Source organism: Homalodisca vitripennis, chromosome 7 (assembly GCF_021130785.1).
Source record: "Homalodisca vitripennis isolate AUS2020 chromosome 7, UT_GWSS_2.1, whole genome shotgun sequence".
Taxonomy (NCBI): Eukaryota; Metazoa; Arthropoda; class Insecta; order Hemiptera; family Cicadellidae; genus Homalodisca; species Homalodisca vitripennis.
Genome location: NC_060213.1, coordinates 121,697,947 through 121,713,845, shown reverse-complemented (window position 1 = coordinate 121,713,845; position 15,899 = coordinate 121,697,947). Strand labels below are relative to the sequence as shown.

Genomic DNA, 15,899 nt, shown 5'->3' with positions numbered 1-15,899 from the left:
GGGATTACTGAAGAACGGGATATCTGATATAATATTCTGCACTTCTGCTCGTAACTTTCTTATTTTTTTTTTTATTTTTTTTTTTTTAAATTAATGACTTTAAATACTTGTATATAAATAAATTCTGTAACAGTAATACACAGCATATTTTTAGAAAAACAGATGTAGAAATTAAAAATAATTATAAAAAACATACCGAAAGTAGTTTTTTTTTCCTTTTAAGTAAAAACACCATTCATTCTATACAAAATTTCTTGATTGTGAAAACAAGGCAAACTCAGCATATGTGCAAAGCCACAGGTAACTGATATATATATAATATCAGAAAAAATTTATAAAATTGCAGTATTTCACTGTTAGAGTGACCAATAATTCAGAGCACTATTAATAAATGATCATTGATATTTTAAGCACTATTACAATTTACTTTTGCATTAATTAAACAGTATCTTAGAAAATACGTTTTTATATCTTTATATATATTGTTTTAGTTGAAAATAACTACAGTTCCAAATTGTAGTCCAACAAAGAGTTTTCAAATAATATGTCAATATCTCCAAAAATATATTTTTTTTTTAGAAAAACACGGTTTGATTGTTTGCTCCTTATATTTTATATATATATATATATAATTTCAATAAACATTGAATCACAAAAAGTACTTGCTCCGCCGGGAGTCGAACCCGGATCTCTCACTTGCCGTGAATGTGCTACCATTACACCACAGAGCGCTCTACTTTTTCTGAATTTCAATTATTTTTTATTTGGCCGTATCTGTCACATATGCGTTTTAAATAAGCAAACTAAACATATGATCGGAAGACCAACAACCTGTCAAACGACTTTTATTTAACGTTAAATTGTAATAAATGGCAATAGCCTTATTTAATTTCAATAAACATTGAATCACAAAAAAGTACTTTTGCTCCGCCGGGAGTCGAACCCCCCGGATCACTGCCACTTGCCGGGTGAATGTGCTACCAGTACACCCACAGAGCGCTTACTTTTTTCGGATGTCCAAATTTAAAATTTTATTTGGCCGTATACTGTCACAATATGCGTTTAAATAAGCAAACCCTACAATAATGAATCCCGGGAAGACCAAACAAACCTGTCAAACGACTTTTATTTTACGTTTTTAAAAATTGTATAAATGGGCAATAGCCCCTATTTAATTTGCAATAAACATTGAAATCACAAAAAGTACTTGGCTTACCGCCGGAAGTTTTTCGAACCCGGATCTCTCCACTTTGCCGGGGTTGAAATGTGCTACCATTACCCCACAGAGCGCTTAACTTTTCTGATTTCAATTATTTGGTATTTGGCCGTATCGTCCACATATGCGTTTTAAAATTAAGGCAAACTAACATATGATCGGAAGACCCAAACACCTGCAAACGATTTTTTTTTACTTAAGGCTACCTTTTAAAATTTTTAAAGTAAAAAAATCGTTTCCCCGGGTTTTGGTTTTCCCATCATATTTTTTTTTTTTTTTATTTATACGCATATTACGATACGGCCAAAACAAAATAATTGAATAGAAAAAGAAGCGCTCTGGGGAAAAGGTACCCTTTTTCCCCCGGGGAATGAAAAAACCCGGGGTTGATCCCGGCGGAGCAAGTACTTTTTGTAAAATTAATTTTTATTGAAATTAAAAAGGCAAATTCCATTTATAAAATTTTAACGTAAATAAAATGTTTACAGGGGTTTGGTCTTCCAAACATATGTTAGTTTCTTTTTTTTAAAGCATATGTGACAATACGCCCCAAAACCCCAAAAAATTGAATCAGAAAAAAAAGCGCTCGGGTAAAAGGAGCATTTTAAAGGGGGAAGTAAGATCCGGGTTGACTCCCGGGGGAGCAAGTATTTTTTTTTGTGTTTAATGTTTATTGAAATTAAAAAGGGGCTATTCCTTTTATAAATTTTTAACGTAAAAAAATCTTTGACAGGGTTTGGTTTTCCGACAGTGTTATTTTTGCTTTTTAAACGCATTGGACAGATAGGGCCAAATACAAAATAATTAATCAAAAAAAGTAAGCGCTCTGTGGTGTAAGGTACACATTCACCCGGCAATGGAGACCCGGGGTTTTCACCCCCGGGCGGACAAGTATTTTTTGTGATTCAATTTTATTGAAATTAAAAAAGGGGTATTTTTTTATACAAAAAATAAATAAATCGTTTCAGGTTTTGGGTTTGATAAATATGTTAATTTTTGATTTAAAGATATTGACAAAAACCCCAAAACAAAATTTAAAAAAAAGAAGCCCCCCTTTTAATTCCTTCCCCCAATAAATGGTTTTCGAAAAAGATTTTTGTATTCTTTTTATTGAAAATAAATAAGCATTATTTAAAATTTAACGAAATTTTTTTTTAATAAACATAAATTTTTTAAATTTAAAGTAGGATTAAAATTTTATTTTGTTAAAAAGGAAAAAATAAAACAAATTTAAAACAAAAAAAATTTAAAAAATTGGAAGCCTTATAAACTTTAAGTTTAAACATTAAAAGGATTTTATTTCGGAAAATTGTTTTTTCTTTATGTTCAAAAGGTTAAAAAATTAAAAATTTAAATTTAAAAAAATTAAAATTTTTCTGTCATCCAAAAAATAAACTTTTTAAGGGGGTTTTTAAAGAAAATCTCAACGGGTTTTTGCCTTACAATGCAAATTCCTAAACGTTTACTAAAGCTTTTTACATAATCGTAAAAACTTTACTTGGGTTTTTTTTGGAACCATTTTATCCCATTTTTAAACATAAATGGGAAATCCATTATATAATTAAAAAATTTAAATATTTCCAGCAAAAACTTCAAAAAAGAACACCAAAGCCCCCCCATCAGCGGGGGGGCCCTTCCCCACAGGCGAAAAAAACCCCAACAAAAAAAATCAACCCAAACCCCAATCACCCCCAAATTTTTAATTTTAACGGACACAAAAATTTTATAAACCAACAAAAAAAAGGGGCCGAAAAAGAAAAAAAAAAAAAAAAAAAAAAAAAAAAAACCCCGGAAAAAAAAAAAAAAAAGGCACCTGAAAACCCCCCCCCCAACCCAAAATTTCCCCCCTATAAACGGGGCATTCCTAACTGGGGCCCCTTTTATCGGGGGTTGGGGGGGAAGAATCTCTCCCCCGTAACCCAAAAATTTAAAAATTATACAAAAACTCAATCCAACATTTTGAAAAACAGCACTTATTTTTTTACTTTAATTTGGGGGCCTACAATTTATTTATATTGGGTTTTTACCATACCCCCTTTTGTTTTGTTCTTTACCAAATCCTTCCCTCCCACTAGAACTACACCCAGCTAAAAAGATACTACAACAAAAGAGGATAAAATATTAATAAGATCTGAGTTTAGAATTTCTGACCAGCACTTAAATGCAAAAAAAAAAAAAAGCATTATTTTCAATTTTACCATCAAACACAAGCACTAGGCTTTTTTTACTTAAAAAAAAAATAACGACAAAGTTGAAAGAACTCAAACGTTAGTCAGGGGCCAACCAATATAAAATTCAGAAAACAAAACTAAAACCCTTTAAAGTTTTATGGGGACAAAATGTAGCGCGCACGCACACTACTATTTTAATATAGAATTTTTAGATGGTATTTTAGTAATTACACAGGGGTTAAATTAATGGATAAAAGTTTTAAGGTGATGTGGGTGATGCCGTGTTTGGGGAAATGCAAGGGGGCACACTCGTCACACGATCGGCAGTCGAGTTGGGGGCTCGGGGGAGGCGGGGGGTTTTGGCATTAGAGGGGGTGGTGTTTTTTTTTGGGGGATGAAGCAACCCCGGTAACATATAGTAGTTGGGGGGGCCCCACGTTTTTAGGCATTTTGAATATAGATTGGACTCAAACAAAGAAAACGGAGAAAAAATTTCAAGACCCTTCTCAACCACTATCTAAAATTTTTCCCACACAGGGGGGTGGCAGCAAAACGCTACCCTTTTATTAACCTAGCCCCTCTGGCAATATCGGAGGGCTTACAGTGGTGGCAGCGGTGGGATACGATAATTAAACCAAAATTATTTCAAAATATTTCAAAACTTTAAAAGAAATCTAAAAGAAAAAAGAAGTTACCACGTGGTTGAGAAAATTTTTTTAAACATTTCATTTAAACCTCCATTTCCAAAAACACATTTAAATTCTTTAAAATTTAAATTTTGCAATGTTATTTTCTAAATTTCGATAAATTCAACTTATATGAACAAATGGCTTGGTTATTCTTGTGCTTTTACACCATGTCACGCCATTACACATGAAGCGGAAGTTGGACCCCACATCATACGTCATCATAGAACATAAAAGGAACAAGGAGGGCTACTCACCGGACATCCAGGATCCGACCGGGGAACACCAACTGCCACCACGTCTACGCAATGTTGTCATCCCGTCAACGCAGTCACGATCCCACAGCCTTCAATGGCAGCCCTGTCACTTTTGGTGAGCGGGGGGAATTTTTTTAAAAAAAATTAAAATTTTTAAATCGGGCGAAACCTAAATTAACTACGTATTATTAAATAGTTGGTTAAATAATATGGTTCAAAATGCTTTGGAAATAAATGGGAATGCAGCATTGAGGCCGGCTTAAGCATTAAACTCTTTATTGAAAAACAATTCAAATTATTTAAATAAAAAAATTTAAAAAAGGATAACATCCTATTTTTTTTTTTCCCAAACCCCAGCAGGTCTCACCTCCAGGGCTTCATCCATCATGTTTTCAGCGTAAATATAAGCAAATAACGTTTGATTAAAATCATTTGTTTGGGAAAAGGGATAGCCAATGATTCTTTTTTAGCTTTTTTAAATTTTTTATTAAATTCATTAATATCTTATACAAAAAAAACCCCCGTAAAAATTTTTAATATAATGAAAAATTAAAAGAAAAAATTTTTGGAATAATTTTTTGCTGTTTTATAAAAAGGAAATTTTTCGAATTATACGAAAACAAAGTGATACAGTTAAGTGATTAACTATAAGTAATAATAAAGCACATAGATTCATATAACAAATACTTTTATTTAAATTTTATTGCAGCGTATATCAAAATTACAGTATTGATATACTTGATTTGGGCTTTTGTTAGCTATTTATCCATTGATAACTCAAAACTACCAAATTTTGATTGTACATTGGGAAAACGAAAAACTTTATTTTTGATTGATCCATTATCGAAAAATTAAAAAAAAAGGGGGGAAAATTTTTTACTGAAAAATAGGGAAACTAGTTATTCACATTGTTGCTGCAATTCTTTTGGTTTTTATTTAGACGTTTAATTTAACTTTGAAATCACTGAAAACCTAAGAATTGTTAGCACGTTTCCAAAGGGGAAAACCAAATTTTTTTTTTAAAATTTTTAACGAGGGGACTGTACACCTAAAAAAGGGGAAAACCTTGAGGGGCCCAAAACCCCTTTATGCCAAACAATAAAGTGGGGTCGTTCAAGTAAAACTAGATAAAAGTTAGCCAACGCTTCACCCCGGGGTGAACAAACTGAAACATCTCCGTCCCCATGGCATGACCCTTGCAACGCAACCGCATTTGACTTTCTCAATATAGCCCATTACGATGGAAGAAAGCAGATCTAGTCCCCCCCCTTTTTTGAAACATCAAGGAATTTTGGGGGCTCAGAATTGGGGGTGAAGCCAAAAAAATTTAATTTAAAAATTTTTAAATAACGGGCAGTGCTCACAAATTTTGAAAAATCGAAAAAAATGTAAAAACTCAAAAAATTTTTAAAAATAAAACTGCTTTTTGGGGGAAAAATTCGGCATACCACCAAAAAACATTACACTTTTGAGAATTGGGCTAGCTACGACAAAACAGGGAGAAACATTGACATTCTCTGACCGAGTAAAAAGGTCAGTGATAAAACCTAAGTTTTTCAAACAACGCTGAAGCAAAAAAAATTTTTGAGAGAAGGGCCCCATAGAAGAGCCAGGGGGGCCTTTTTAAAGGATTAAATGGTGAAATGGGGCGGCAGACCAGGATAATTTCCTAAAACATTCAAGAAGCTGTAACCACGGCGATACTCAAAAAATTAAGAAAAGACCATCCGAATTTGAGGAAAAGACAAGGCGATTTTTGGAAGATCACCGATACTACGTTTACACTTGGGGGAAAACCGGCCATAAAGCCAGAGAATCCAATTCCAGGCGAGTAGATATTGTATTTTTTTAATGTAAAGAAAGGTCACAAAGAGAGGATTGTAAAAAAGTAAAAAATGAAACAACTACCTATTTTGGAAAATTGCCGAAAACCTGGACACACACAAAAATTTTTTGGTATGAGAAAAAAGCATGGAAAAAGGCGCAGCTAGAGGGAACCTCAGGGCAGGGGGTATCACATGGAGGACTGGATCCTTCAAACACGTTAAAACAACGGGGACCCGGGGACCCCGCGGGAACCTCAAAACATTAAATCGAACCACACGGGACTCAGACGGCGAATTTTTAATTTCAAAACTTTTCCACTTTGACACAAAAAATGTGAGTGAATTAAATTTTAAAGGGTGCTAGGAGGATGAACGGTCCATTGTAACGATACGGGCACAAGTATCACTGATCGATAGGACAATGGCTCAAAACAAGCTAACTCCAACTGAAACCAAAACGAGGTATCACGGTCGTTATGAATTTTACGGCACGTAACGAGCCTTGCAACTGAGTTACTTGATTTAAAATGTGACCGAGCAACAGATCCCCTAAGATTATATTGCTATCCTGGTTTTACGATTTTTTGAAACAAAAAAGCTGTGTTGACCTTGAAAAATCTCTGAGTATTGGGGAAACAAAACATCAGTACCTAAAGAGAATCCCTTAACTCAAGCGGGAGAAGTGGCATTGGCATTGTTCAATTTCCCACGAAACAATTCAACAAACCTTAATCCACCAAAACAAATCCAAGGAAGAAATACCGACATTTTAGCGTATATCGCCAAACATAAACTGCCTGCCCTTTTAAAATCTTATTAAGTAAAATTAAGCAAAAACAAAAAGGAAAAAATGAACAAATAAGGGAAAAAAACAGTAATTACAGAACCACGTTAGAAAAGTTCGGCATCAATGTCGCTAAACCTTTCAAATGAAAAAGGAATTTTTTGGACCAAAATCATAAAATCACACGAAAATTTAGTGATATACAAAATACGCGCTCTGAAAAATAAAGAGCCACACAGTGAAGAAAAAAAAGGAGCAGGAAAAACGATAAATCTAAAAAAAAATAGGACGGGGGAATTCAATGGAAAACTTGAAAAAAATTAAAAAGCACCTCCCAACTGAAGACCAAAAAAAAAAAAAATTTTTTCTCCAACGCTACAAGCGTCTTTTTACTTAGGAGGAAAGAAATTTGGGGTGTACTTCTTTATTACTCACAAAACAACACGACCAACACCCCAAAAATAAAAACCTACAGAGGCCACAATCACAGAGAGGACCTACAAAATTTGATACAAGAACAATTGGATAAAGGTGAATTTTGTACCCAGTACTTCCCCATGGTCACCCCGGGGAAATCATTGTCCCCAAGAAACGGGCCCTCGGGGTCCATCATTACGTCTATGTTAGACTACGGGAACTCAAAAAATTTTTACATTTCCCGGGAAAAATATTCCCCTTCCAGATATACATGAAACTTTAGACATTTAGGAGGCAGTCTACTTCCGGCACTGATCTAATTCAGGTTTCTATCGGTAAAAATCACCCGAAATCAAGAGAAGACGGCCTTCAGTATCCTATGGTCATTATGAAATACACGCAGCCAATGGGTTTATCAAATTCCTTTTTAAATTTCCAAAAAATTGTTATACACTCTCACAGGTCTGAAAGGGGAAACATGCTTGCCCTACATGGGGGATATCCAATCTTCATTCGAGTATTGATCACACGCAAAAACTTAGTAAGTTCTAGAAGATTTTTAAAAGGGAAAAAATTTTGGACCGTTTTAAAAAATGCCAAATAGCAAACCCCAAATTTTAATTCCTAGGCCGTTGACGAGAGATGGAATCAAAAACCTTCAAATAAGAGAAGCTGTCAAAAATTTTCCAAACCCAAAATGAAAGGACTTCGTGGGGTTTTAGACTATTGTTACTATAGGAGCATGTACCGAAAAATTTTCCGACATCGCTAAACCTCTGACAAAATTAACCCCAAAAAAAAACCCCAAAATTTGAGTGGAACGAAGAACGGAAACATCAAAATTAAAAATTGAAGACCACCTTTAACTGAACCTTTATAGTGTATCCAAATTTCTCCAAGGAATTCGTCTTAAGCACTGATGCAATTTTAATGTTTTACTTGGCCCCTATTTTAAAATGATTAAAAAGGGAAAAGAACACCCTATCGCCTATGCCAAGACGTTAAACTCTGCTGACAATTTACAGTAACAGAAAAAAACTTTTTTTCTTGATGGGCAGTAAAGATTTCCGACTACCTGTACGGACGATCATTCTCCTTTATACTGACACACGCAATCAGATGGGGGCTGTCGCTAAAAATCCTTCGAGAGACTCACTAGATGGGGACTGAAATTGGGGGAATAGACTACAAGTATTCCATAAAAACCGGGGGAAAAAAAAAAAAGCTGATTGTCGAGAAATTTTGGGCAAGAATACGTGGAAAGTCTACCTATTTGGATGTGACAGCATTTTAAAAAAAACAATGGGGAAAGGGTGGGTGCCAGAGATTGAAAAAATACCCCAAATTTTTAAAACAAGTCCACAAGGAGTCACTATATAAAGAGGGGGGACAGACAACTGATACGTTCCAAGACGGTTAAGAGAGAAGGGGTTTTCTTTACCCCCCATGAAAAACCCACAGCAGGTCTGGGGGGGATCAAGAAGACGAGTTAAAATCCAAAGAAAATTTATTGGCCGAAAATGAAATTAGATGTTGTCTCCTTTACCAACATGTGGGGCCATGCAATAAAAAAAGGGTTACGGGGAAAAAAAAAAGCCCTTTTGGGGAAATTTCAAAAAAGTACAAATTGGGGACCGGAATTTTTGTGGACATTGTTGGCCCCCTTTCCCTAACAAGCTCCAAAAACAAATACATACGAAGTTATAGATCATTTTACAAGGACGGAAATTTATTGTGCCCACCAAATGCAGAAACAAAGCCCCACACTTGTGAAAAATCATTTCAAAAAGGGGTACCCTGTGAATTAATTATGTCAAGGCTCAAATTTACATCCAAATAATAAAAGCAGTGTGCCTACAAAAAAAAGAAACTTCAAACCACCGCATATCACCCAGAGCAATGGTAAACAGAAAGAGTTCAAGACCATACCCAAGATGCAAACATTATGTCAACCGAAATCAAACAAAGGGGGCAAAAGCCCACCAAGGGGGAAAATGGTTATAACTCTCAAGTCATGATCAACAGGATTTTTTCCTTTTGAGCTAGTTTTTGAAAGAATGAAACCCCTTAAAATGATCTATTGATCCAAAAAGATGATGGTTACCCGATTAGTCGAAGATCTTAAGTTAATTAAACCAAAGGGAAATTTTTTCTCAACAATGCCAAGACCATGCAAAAAACCCGCAAAAAAGACAATACGACAAGAATTCAAGCTAAAAAAAATTTAAAAGGGGCCAAGAAAACTTCACGTCCCCCCAATGAAAAAAGGAAGATGAAGAAGTTGTCTAACCGGAAAGGGGCCATACACAATTTCAAGGTTATACAATTTAAAAGTCGTTACTCCGAATTAAAAGGAAAATGTAACTGTACATGTGAATCGAGTAAAACCTGTCACCGATTTTTTAATTGCAAGAACAAGGAATACCAAAATGATCCAAAAGCTGCTCAGGAGCAGAAAAGAAGAACAGGAAAAAATCATTGAAGAGACCGAAGACCATGAAAAGGCATTCAATGAGGTCCGGACAAAATAAAGAACAAGAAGGAGAAAAACCAAGGGCCCCGAACCGCAGAAAGCACCAGCCCTTTTTTTAAATCCAAAAATAGAAAAAACCTTGTTTCAAAGACTAGAATTTATTAAATAATAGGAATGTTATACATAGGGGTTTTGACGGGAAAAGCTATTGCATCGTTTATTTAGTAGAAAAAAAATAAACGCAATGTATTAATAATTTTTATTGTTTTTATTTAGGTTTTAATGATACAAAAAAATATTCCTGGGGTTGTATGTTTTGCTTCTTGTCTGATTTTAAGTAAAAGAGTTTTTAGGTACCACTACAAAGTAGAATCAATAGTTTACTCCGAATTGAATGGGTTGTATGCGTGATATGAAGTTGTATGACTGTGAAACGAATGTTATAAAGGGTCAAGGGGGGGAAAAAAAAACCAAATTAAAAAGGATCCAACAATTCAAATGTTGTTTTAGTACACTAAAAGGGGAAAAAGTTATATCTACCGGGTTAAATAAAAAACTAAGATCAAGTGTACGAATAAAAAAAATTCGAATAACAGGTATTCATGAAGTAAACAATTATTAGATCTAAAAAAAAGAATTTCAGGAAAACTGTACTTTTTTGTCGACAGAAGGCAGAGAATGAAATGACACGGGAATCTTTTTAAAGAAACTTCATGACACAATATTTCCAGGATAAGGGGAAATTGTATTAATTTTTTAAATGATAAAATAAGAGACGAACTTTTGTCACTTTTAAACATTTGCACAGACTTTTTTTTTAAACGAACACTAGTGTAAATGTGTGGGATGGGAAATTTTTTTTCGAAAAAGTAAATTAAGACCGGATAGACCATTTTAAATCCGATGTAAGTGACTTATTTAAACTTCTACCTACAAACGCTCCAACGAGGACTATTGATGCAGGAGGTATGCATTGAAATGGTTTTTTTTTGGGGGGCCCCTCGAAGAAATGGAAAAGTTATTAAAAAGTTTAAGAGATAAAAAAGATTAGCGATCCTGTTGAGTTCTAAGAAAACCAAATCACCCCTTTAAGAAAACATGAATAAAAATGGAACAAAACAAAGCCAAAAAAAGATAATACTAAACTTATCATTTAAAAGCATGTTAATCACTTCAAATCCGAGGTTCGAACAAGAAAACATATGAACAACGTTTTTTAAAAAAACATTTAAAATTGTCATCTAGCACGTCATTTGGTCAAACCTAGATGAAGCAAAGTTAAGAATTGGGTTATTTAGGCAAGCTTTAAATTAGTAAACACAGTAAAAAAGCAGCAAATTACACCCCCCCATAGTTTGAAACATATTTTTTGACATAGGAAAAATCCTACCTCGCATTTTTAAAAAAATTAACCGTTAAGAAGAACGATTTTTTTTTAACACCTTTTGCACTCTCATCTTTGCCCCCAAGACAGAAAAGATTGATCGTAACTGTACCTTTAAGTTGCAAGACAGACGTCTTTTAACTTTAAAAATAGAATTTTTCCTTGTACCAAACAAACCTTCAACATTGGTTTTTAAAAAGGAATTAAAAATTTTTTTTTTGTTATCTCCAAAGAGAACAGTATTATGCAACCATGATTTTAAAAAAACTAAGTCATGTAAAAAAAGTCATTTTTATTTGTGTCCTAACTCAAAAAAAGTAATTCATCAAAGCGTTAAGATTGTATATTCGCTCTATTCATGGGATCTAACCTATCACAGAAAAATGTTCACGAACCTTAACCATAAAAATAACTTTTCCTGTATGGTCCAAAACGGCAATGATTGGGGCTATAGCCAAAGGAACCATAAAATCATACTTAACTGTATAGGGTTCTGATGGGGAAAACTCATTATCTCTCCACCACAAAATAGGTTATTTAGAATTAACTTTAACAATCTGGAATATTAAAACGCTTCAAGTTCGCTATCTTTGGTAAAAAAAAATTATTCCGAGGCTCAAGAAAAAATAAAATATAAATTTGACATTTTAAACCTTTGCACATCCCAAAGATTAATCTGTTGCACTCACGAAGAAAATCTAATCTTTAAAAACTAGCTTGTTTTTTAAACAATGCAAAAATCAAGACAAAATTAAAGATAATCACATAGAACTAGACCTTTTTCAACTTTTTTAAAGTACACTTTTTGAACCTATACAAAGAAAATATAGAAAACCCCCTGAACTATTCTACATTACATATTTTTAATGTTTATTTTGTTCATTTTGAATAGTGTCTTTGCGATTTTGTTTTGTCACAAAAAAAGCCAACCTTGCGAGGTGTCCTCATTGCTGAGCGGAACCCCAACCATTCGAAAACTGGAACCCGCTCGCAGAATTATTCAGGTTTTCCTTTTAAATTTTAAACACCAAGCCCCCCCTTTTAATAGGGGTTTTTGGAAATTATTTTAGGTAAAACCTCGGGGCATGTTGCAAAAACTATTTTTATAAATATGGGGGACTTCCAGCTCAAAAATGTAATGTATTAGGGGACATAAATTTAATGTTGTCAATGTCAAGTAAATTAAATTGTAATTATAAGAACTTACGCGCCTAAAATACTATTTTGTCCTTTTAAGTTGTAAAAAAAAAATGATGTAATGAAAAAAGTTTTCCATACTTTTTTTTTTTTAATATTGTAAATGTTTGTTTTTTATTCGAGAATCTAAAATGTACACCATGAAAATTCTTTATGATCCCCTTTCCTAAAAGGGGAAAAGTGATGTACGCGCACGCACACTACTATTTTTATAGAAATTTTTTTGATGGATTTTAGTAATTACACAGTGTGAAATTAACTGACTAACCCAAGTCCCTTTAAACCGCGTGATGTGAGGTGACGGCCTGCTGGGAAAATCAAGGGCACACCGTCAGCACGAGTCGGCAGTCGAGTTGGGTCGGGGGAGCGGAGGATTCAAGTAGATTTTTGGGGAAGTAAGTTTATTTGGGTGGATGAGATGCGAACACACCGGACACATATAGTAGTTTGGGGGCCCACGATTTTTAGTGCATTTTGAATATAGTTTGGGGCCAAACAAAGGAAAACGGAGTAATTAATTTAAGACCCTTCTCAACCACTATCAAAATTTTTCCCACGAGCTGGGGGGGTGGCAGCAAAACGCTATCCCTTTTTTTTAACCGAGCCTCTCTGGCTAATATGGGGGGGTTTTCAGAAAAAACCAAAAAACTGTTGAAGGGTTAAAAAAATTAACTTTACCACAACCCCCCCCAAATATGTTTAATTAACACGCCTTTAGTCATGACGACCCCCCTTTTTTACAACAATAACTCAATAAAACATGTCCACTTCAACAGTTTTGACTTTTCCCATTTAATCTCCTTGTGACTACAAAATCACAAACGATCGACAGCACCAGGAAAGGTCTCATAGGAATCAAAAAGGCTCACCAAAGTTTCAATATTACAAACATTTTAACTGCTCTTTAAATATTTCTCCGTCTGTTAAATTTTTTCCCCAACAACTAAAACTATAAAAATTAATTACCAAAAAAAGACCAGCTGAAGCTTAAATTACCACCCTCCACAAATGTCGGCATTCTAAAGTTGTGAAAATAAATCAATTATAAATATTTTGATTAAAATGTTTTGTTCTTGGGAAAAAAAACAAAAAAGCAATTTCTTTTATTTTTTTGGTATTTTTCAATCATCATCCGTTTCCAATAATGAGTTATCCATTTGAACAAAATTTTTTTTAAAATCCCCAAAAACTTGCAACCGACCAGCCCCTTTTAAACCCACAGAGGGGGGAAACGATTAATTAATTAAATCCTTAAAAACTCCATTATATCTGTTTAAAGGAAAGTGCTAAGTACTACCAAAAAAGTAGTAACTTTTATAATAAAATTTAAACGCAGTTCTAAGACACCGAATATCTTCCACCTCAAAGGTGGTTGCCCAAATTTTTTGCAGTCGAAACCATGAAAACCTTATAATCTAGCGGACCTACTATTTTTTTTCCATACTTTCCATCTTTTTCAAAACTGTTCCTTAGGCTTTACAGTTAAAATAATTGAACAAATGTTATTCCGAAACATTTTACAAAATGCATTAACAACGAACAAGAGGATAAGTGGGGAATGCAGAAACACACTTTTAAAAACAAAACATATTTTTTTCTGCGCATTTCTTTTGGGTGATCAAGTCTGGCATTGGGGACGTTGTTTAAACCAAAACATTTTAAACCCCCACCTACTGCAAAATTAACAAATCTTCTTACAAAAATTTTTTTCAGCTCAAATTTTATGAGGGGCCCTTTAAATTTAAAAAAGAAATTCACATTTTAATTTTTTCACGATGCATATTGGGGCTTTTTTTAAAAAATACTATAAAAGAAACACAACTGCAACTTGTACTGATGATACAGCACCTTAGCCTCTCATAATGAGGCTTTTTAAAGCTACAATCTCACAACAAAAATTTTTCAGTGAACTTGCTGAACAACATACCATATACAAACTGAAAAGAGCGTACTTTCAAATTTTTTATGATACCTTTTTCCCAATATATTTTTTTTCGTAGTGTTTACATTTTAATGACTTTTTATGTTATTTTAACCACATTTTATAGATAATTTTTGTTATACAATAATCACTTTACTTATTTTTCTAGCATTAACAACAGAGTGTTAATAAGAATTTTAAAAAAAAAAGCATCACACATCACCTTTTTTTTTTTTAAACTCTATGTACTTCATAGCACAGAAAGGGGTTTTCATATCTTTTCTATGCACCTCAACCTGATTCTGCTCGGCTTGTGTCGTCATTTCCGTTCGTTGTTTGTCTAGTGTGTTATTGTTGATCCCTTCGACTTTTGTATTTGTCTCTTTTTTGTGTCGTGTCGTTTTTTTTTGTTCTTGTTAAGACGTATTCGTTTGTTATTAGGAGACTTTTCGGAGCGGGTTTTCCTATAAATAAAAATTTTTTAATCAAATTAGTGATGGACCTAGAAAATTTTAAGATTTTATTAGATTCCCAAATGGTGTAAAAAAAATGCCCTTCTGTATACCCCGGAAAAAATTAAAAAATTTAGTTTGAACCGAGCAAAGAAAATAAGAGGTTAAGTTTATCAAAAGACAAAGGCTATTGTTTAGTACTTCTTTTAATATGATATTCTTTGAATCTTTCAAAGATTATGCAATCAAATTATTTATAATATCAATTCACTTTTTATTATTTTTTTAAATCCTATAAGGAAAGGAAAGGGGGATTTCAAAATGCGGAAAATGACCCTACCATTCCCATATAAATTAATTAAAAATTGTTCAAAAAATTAATCAAAAACGATTGTTATAAAAAGGGTTTTTATGTTCAGTAATATTTTTTGCCAATTTTGAAAATAAAAAAACAGGGTCCGCTTATCGTTTCTACCCAATATTAAGGCTCTCTAAACCACTGCCATCAGGAACCCAAAATTTTTGTGTTGGTAGGGTACGATGGGGGGGCCCGGTTTTTTTTTCATATCAAGAATGTAATCATCGAAACCAATTTCACATCCAATCCTAACTATCAATCGAATAAAAGTATCTATAGTCCTCAATAACAATCATATGTTTTAAATTAAAATATGAATTTAATATTTAGGGGATGAAACAAATTTTTAAAAACCAAAATTGGAAAAAACTAAGACGACCATATTGCTCCTCTCACAGTTACAATTGTTTCTTTCCCACAAATTTCACATTTTTTAAAGGGGGTTTTCGGTACAGTCGAACATATTGAAGTCACAAAAAACGTTCTATCATTTTTAAAAACAATGTCGTTTTTTTTCTGAAATTGACGTCGTTTTTAATAATCAATTGTTACTTATATAAAATTGAAAATTACATTACGAGTAATATTTGAAAGTGTTTTCAGCTGTTGAGTAGATTATTTAAAAATGTTCAAAATAATTAATCAGTATTGATTATTAATCTATGGTTTTTGTTTTAAACCAAATCTTTCCCAAATTTTGATAAAAAAACCGGGGCCGTTATCGTCCCCCCACCAATATACCAGGGAATAAAAAAAG

At 33.4% G+C, this 15,899-nt stretch overlaps 1 protein-coding gene across 1 annotated transcript in view; it reads left to right on the top strand.

Annotated features, from left to right (window-relative positions):
• The first annotated feature begins 4,260 nt into the window (after positions 1–4,260).
• The window catches only part of LOC124366868 (integrin beta-PS-like), a 74,180-nt gene continuing 62,541 nt past the window's right edge, over positions 4,261–15,899 (top strand). The window contains 1 exon segment of the mRNA XM_046823468.1: positions 4,261–4,445. Coding sequence (XP_046679424.1) covers positions 4,261–4,445 — 185 coding nt within the window.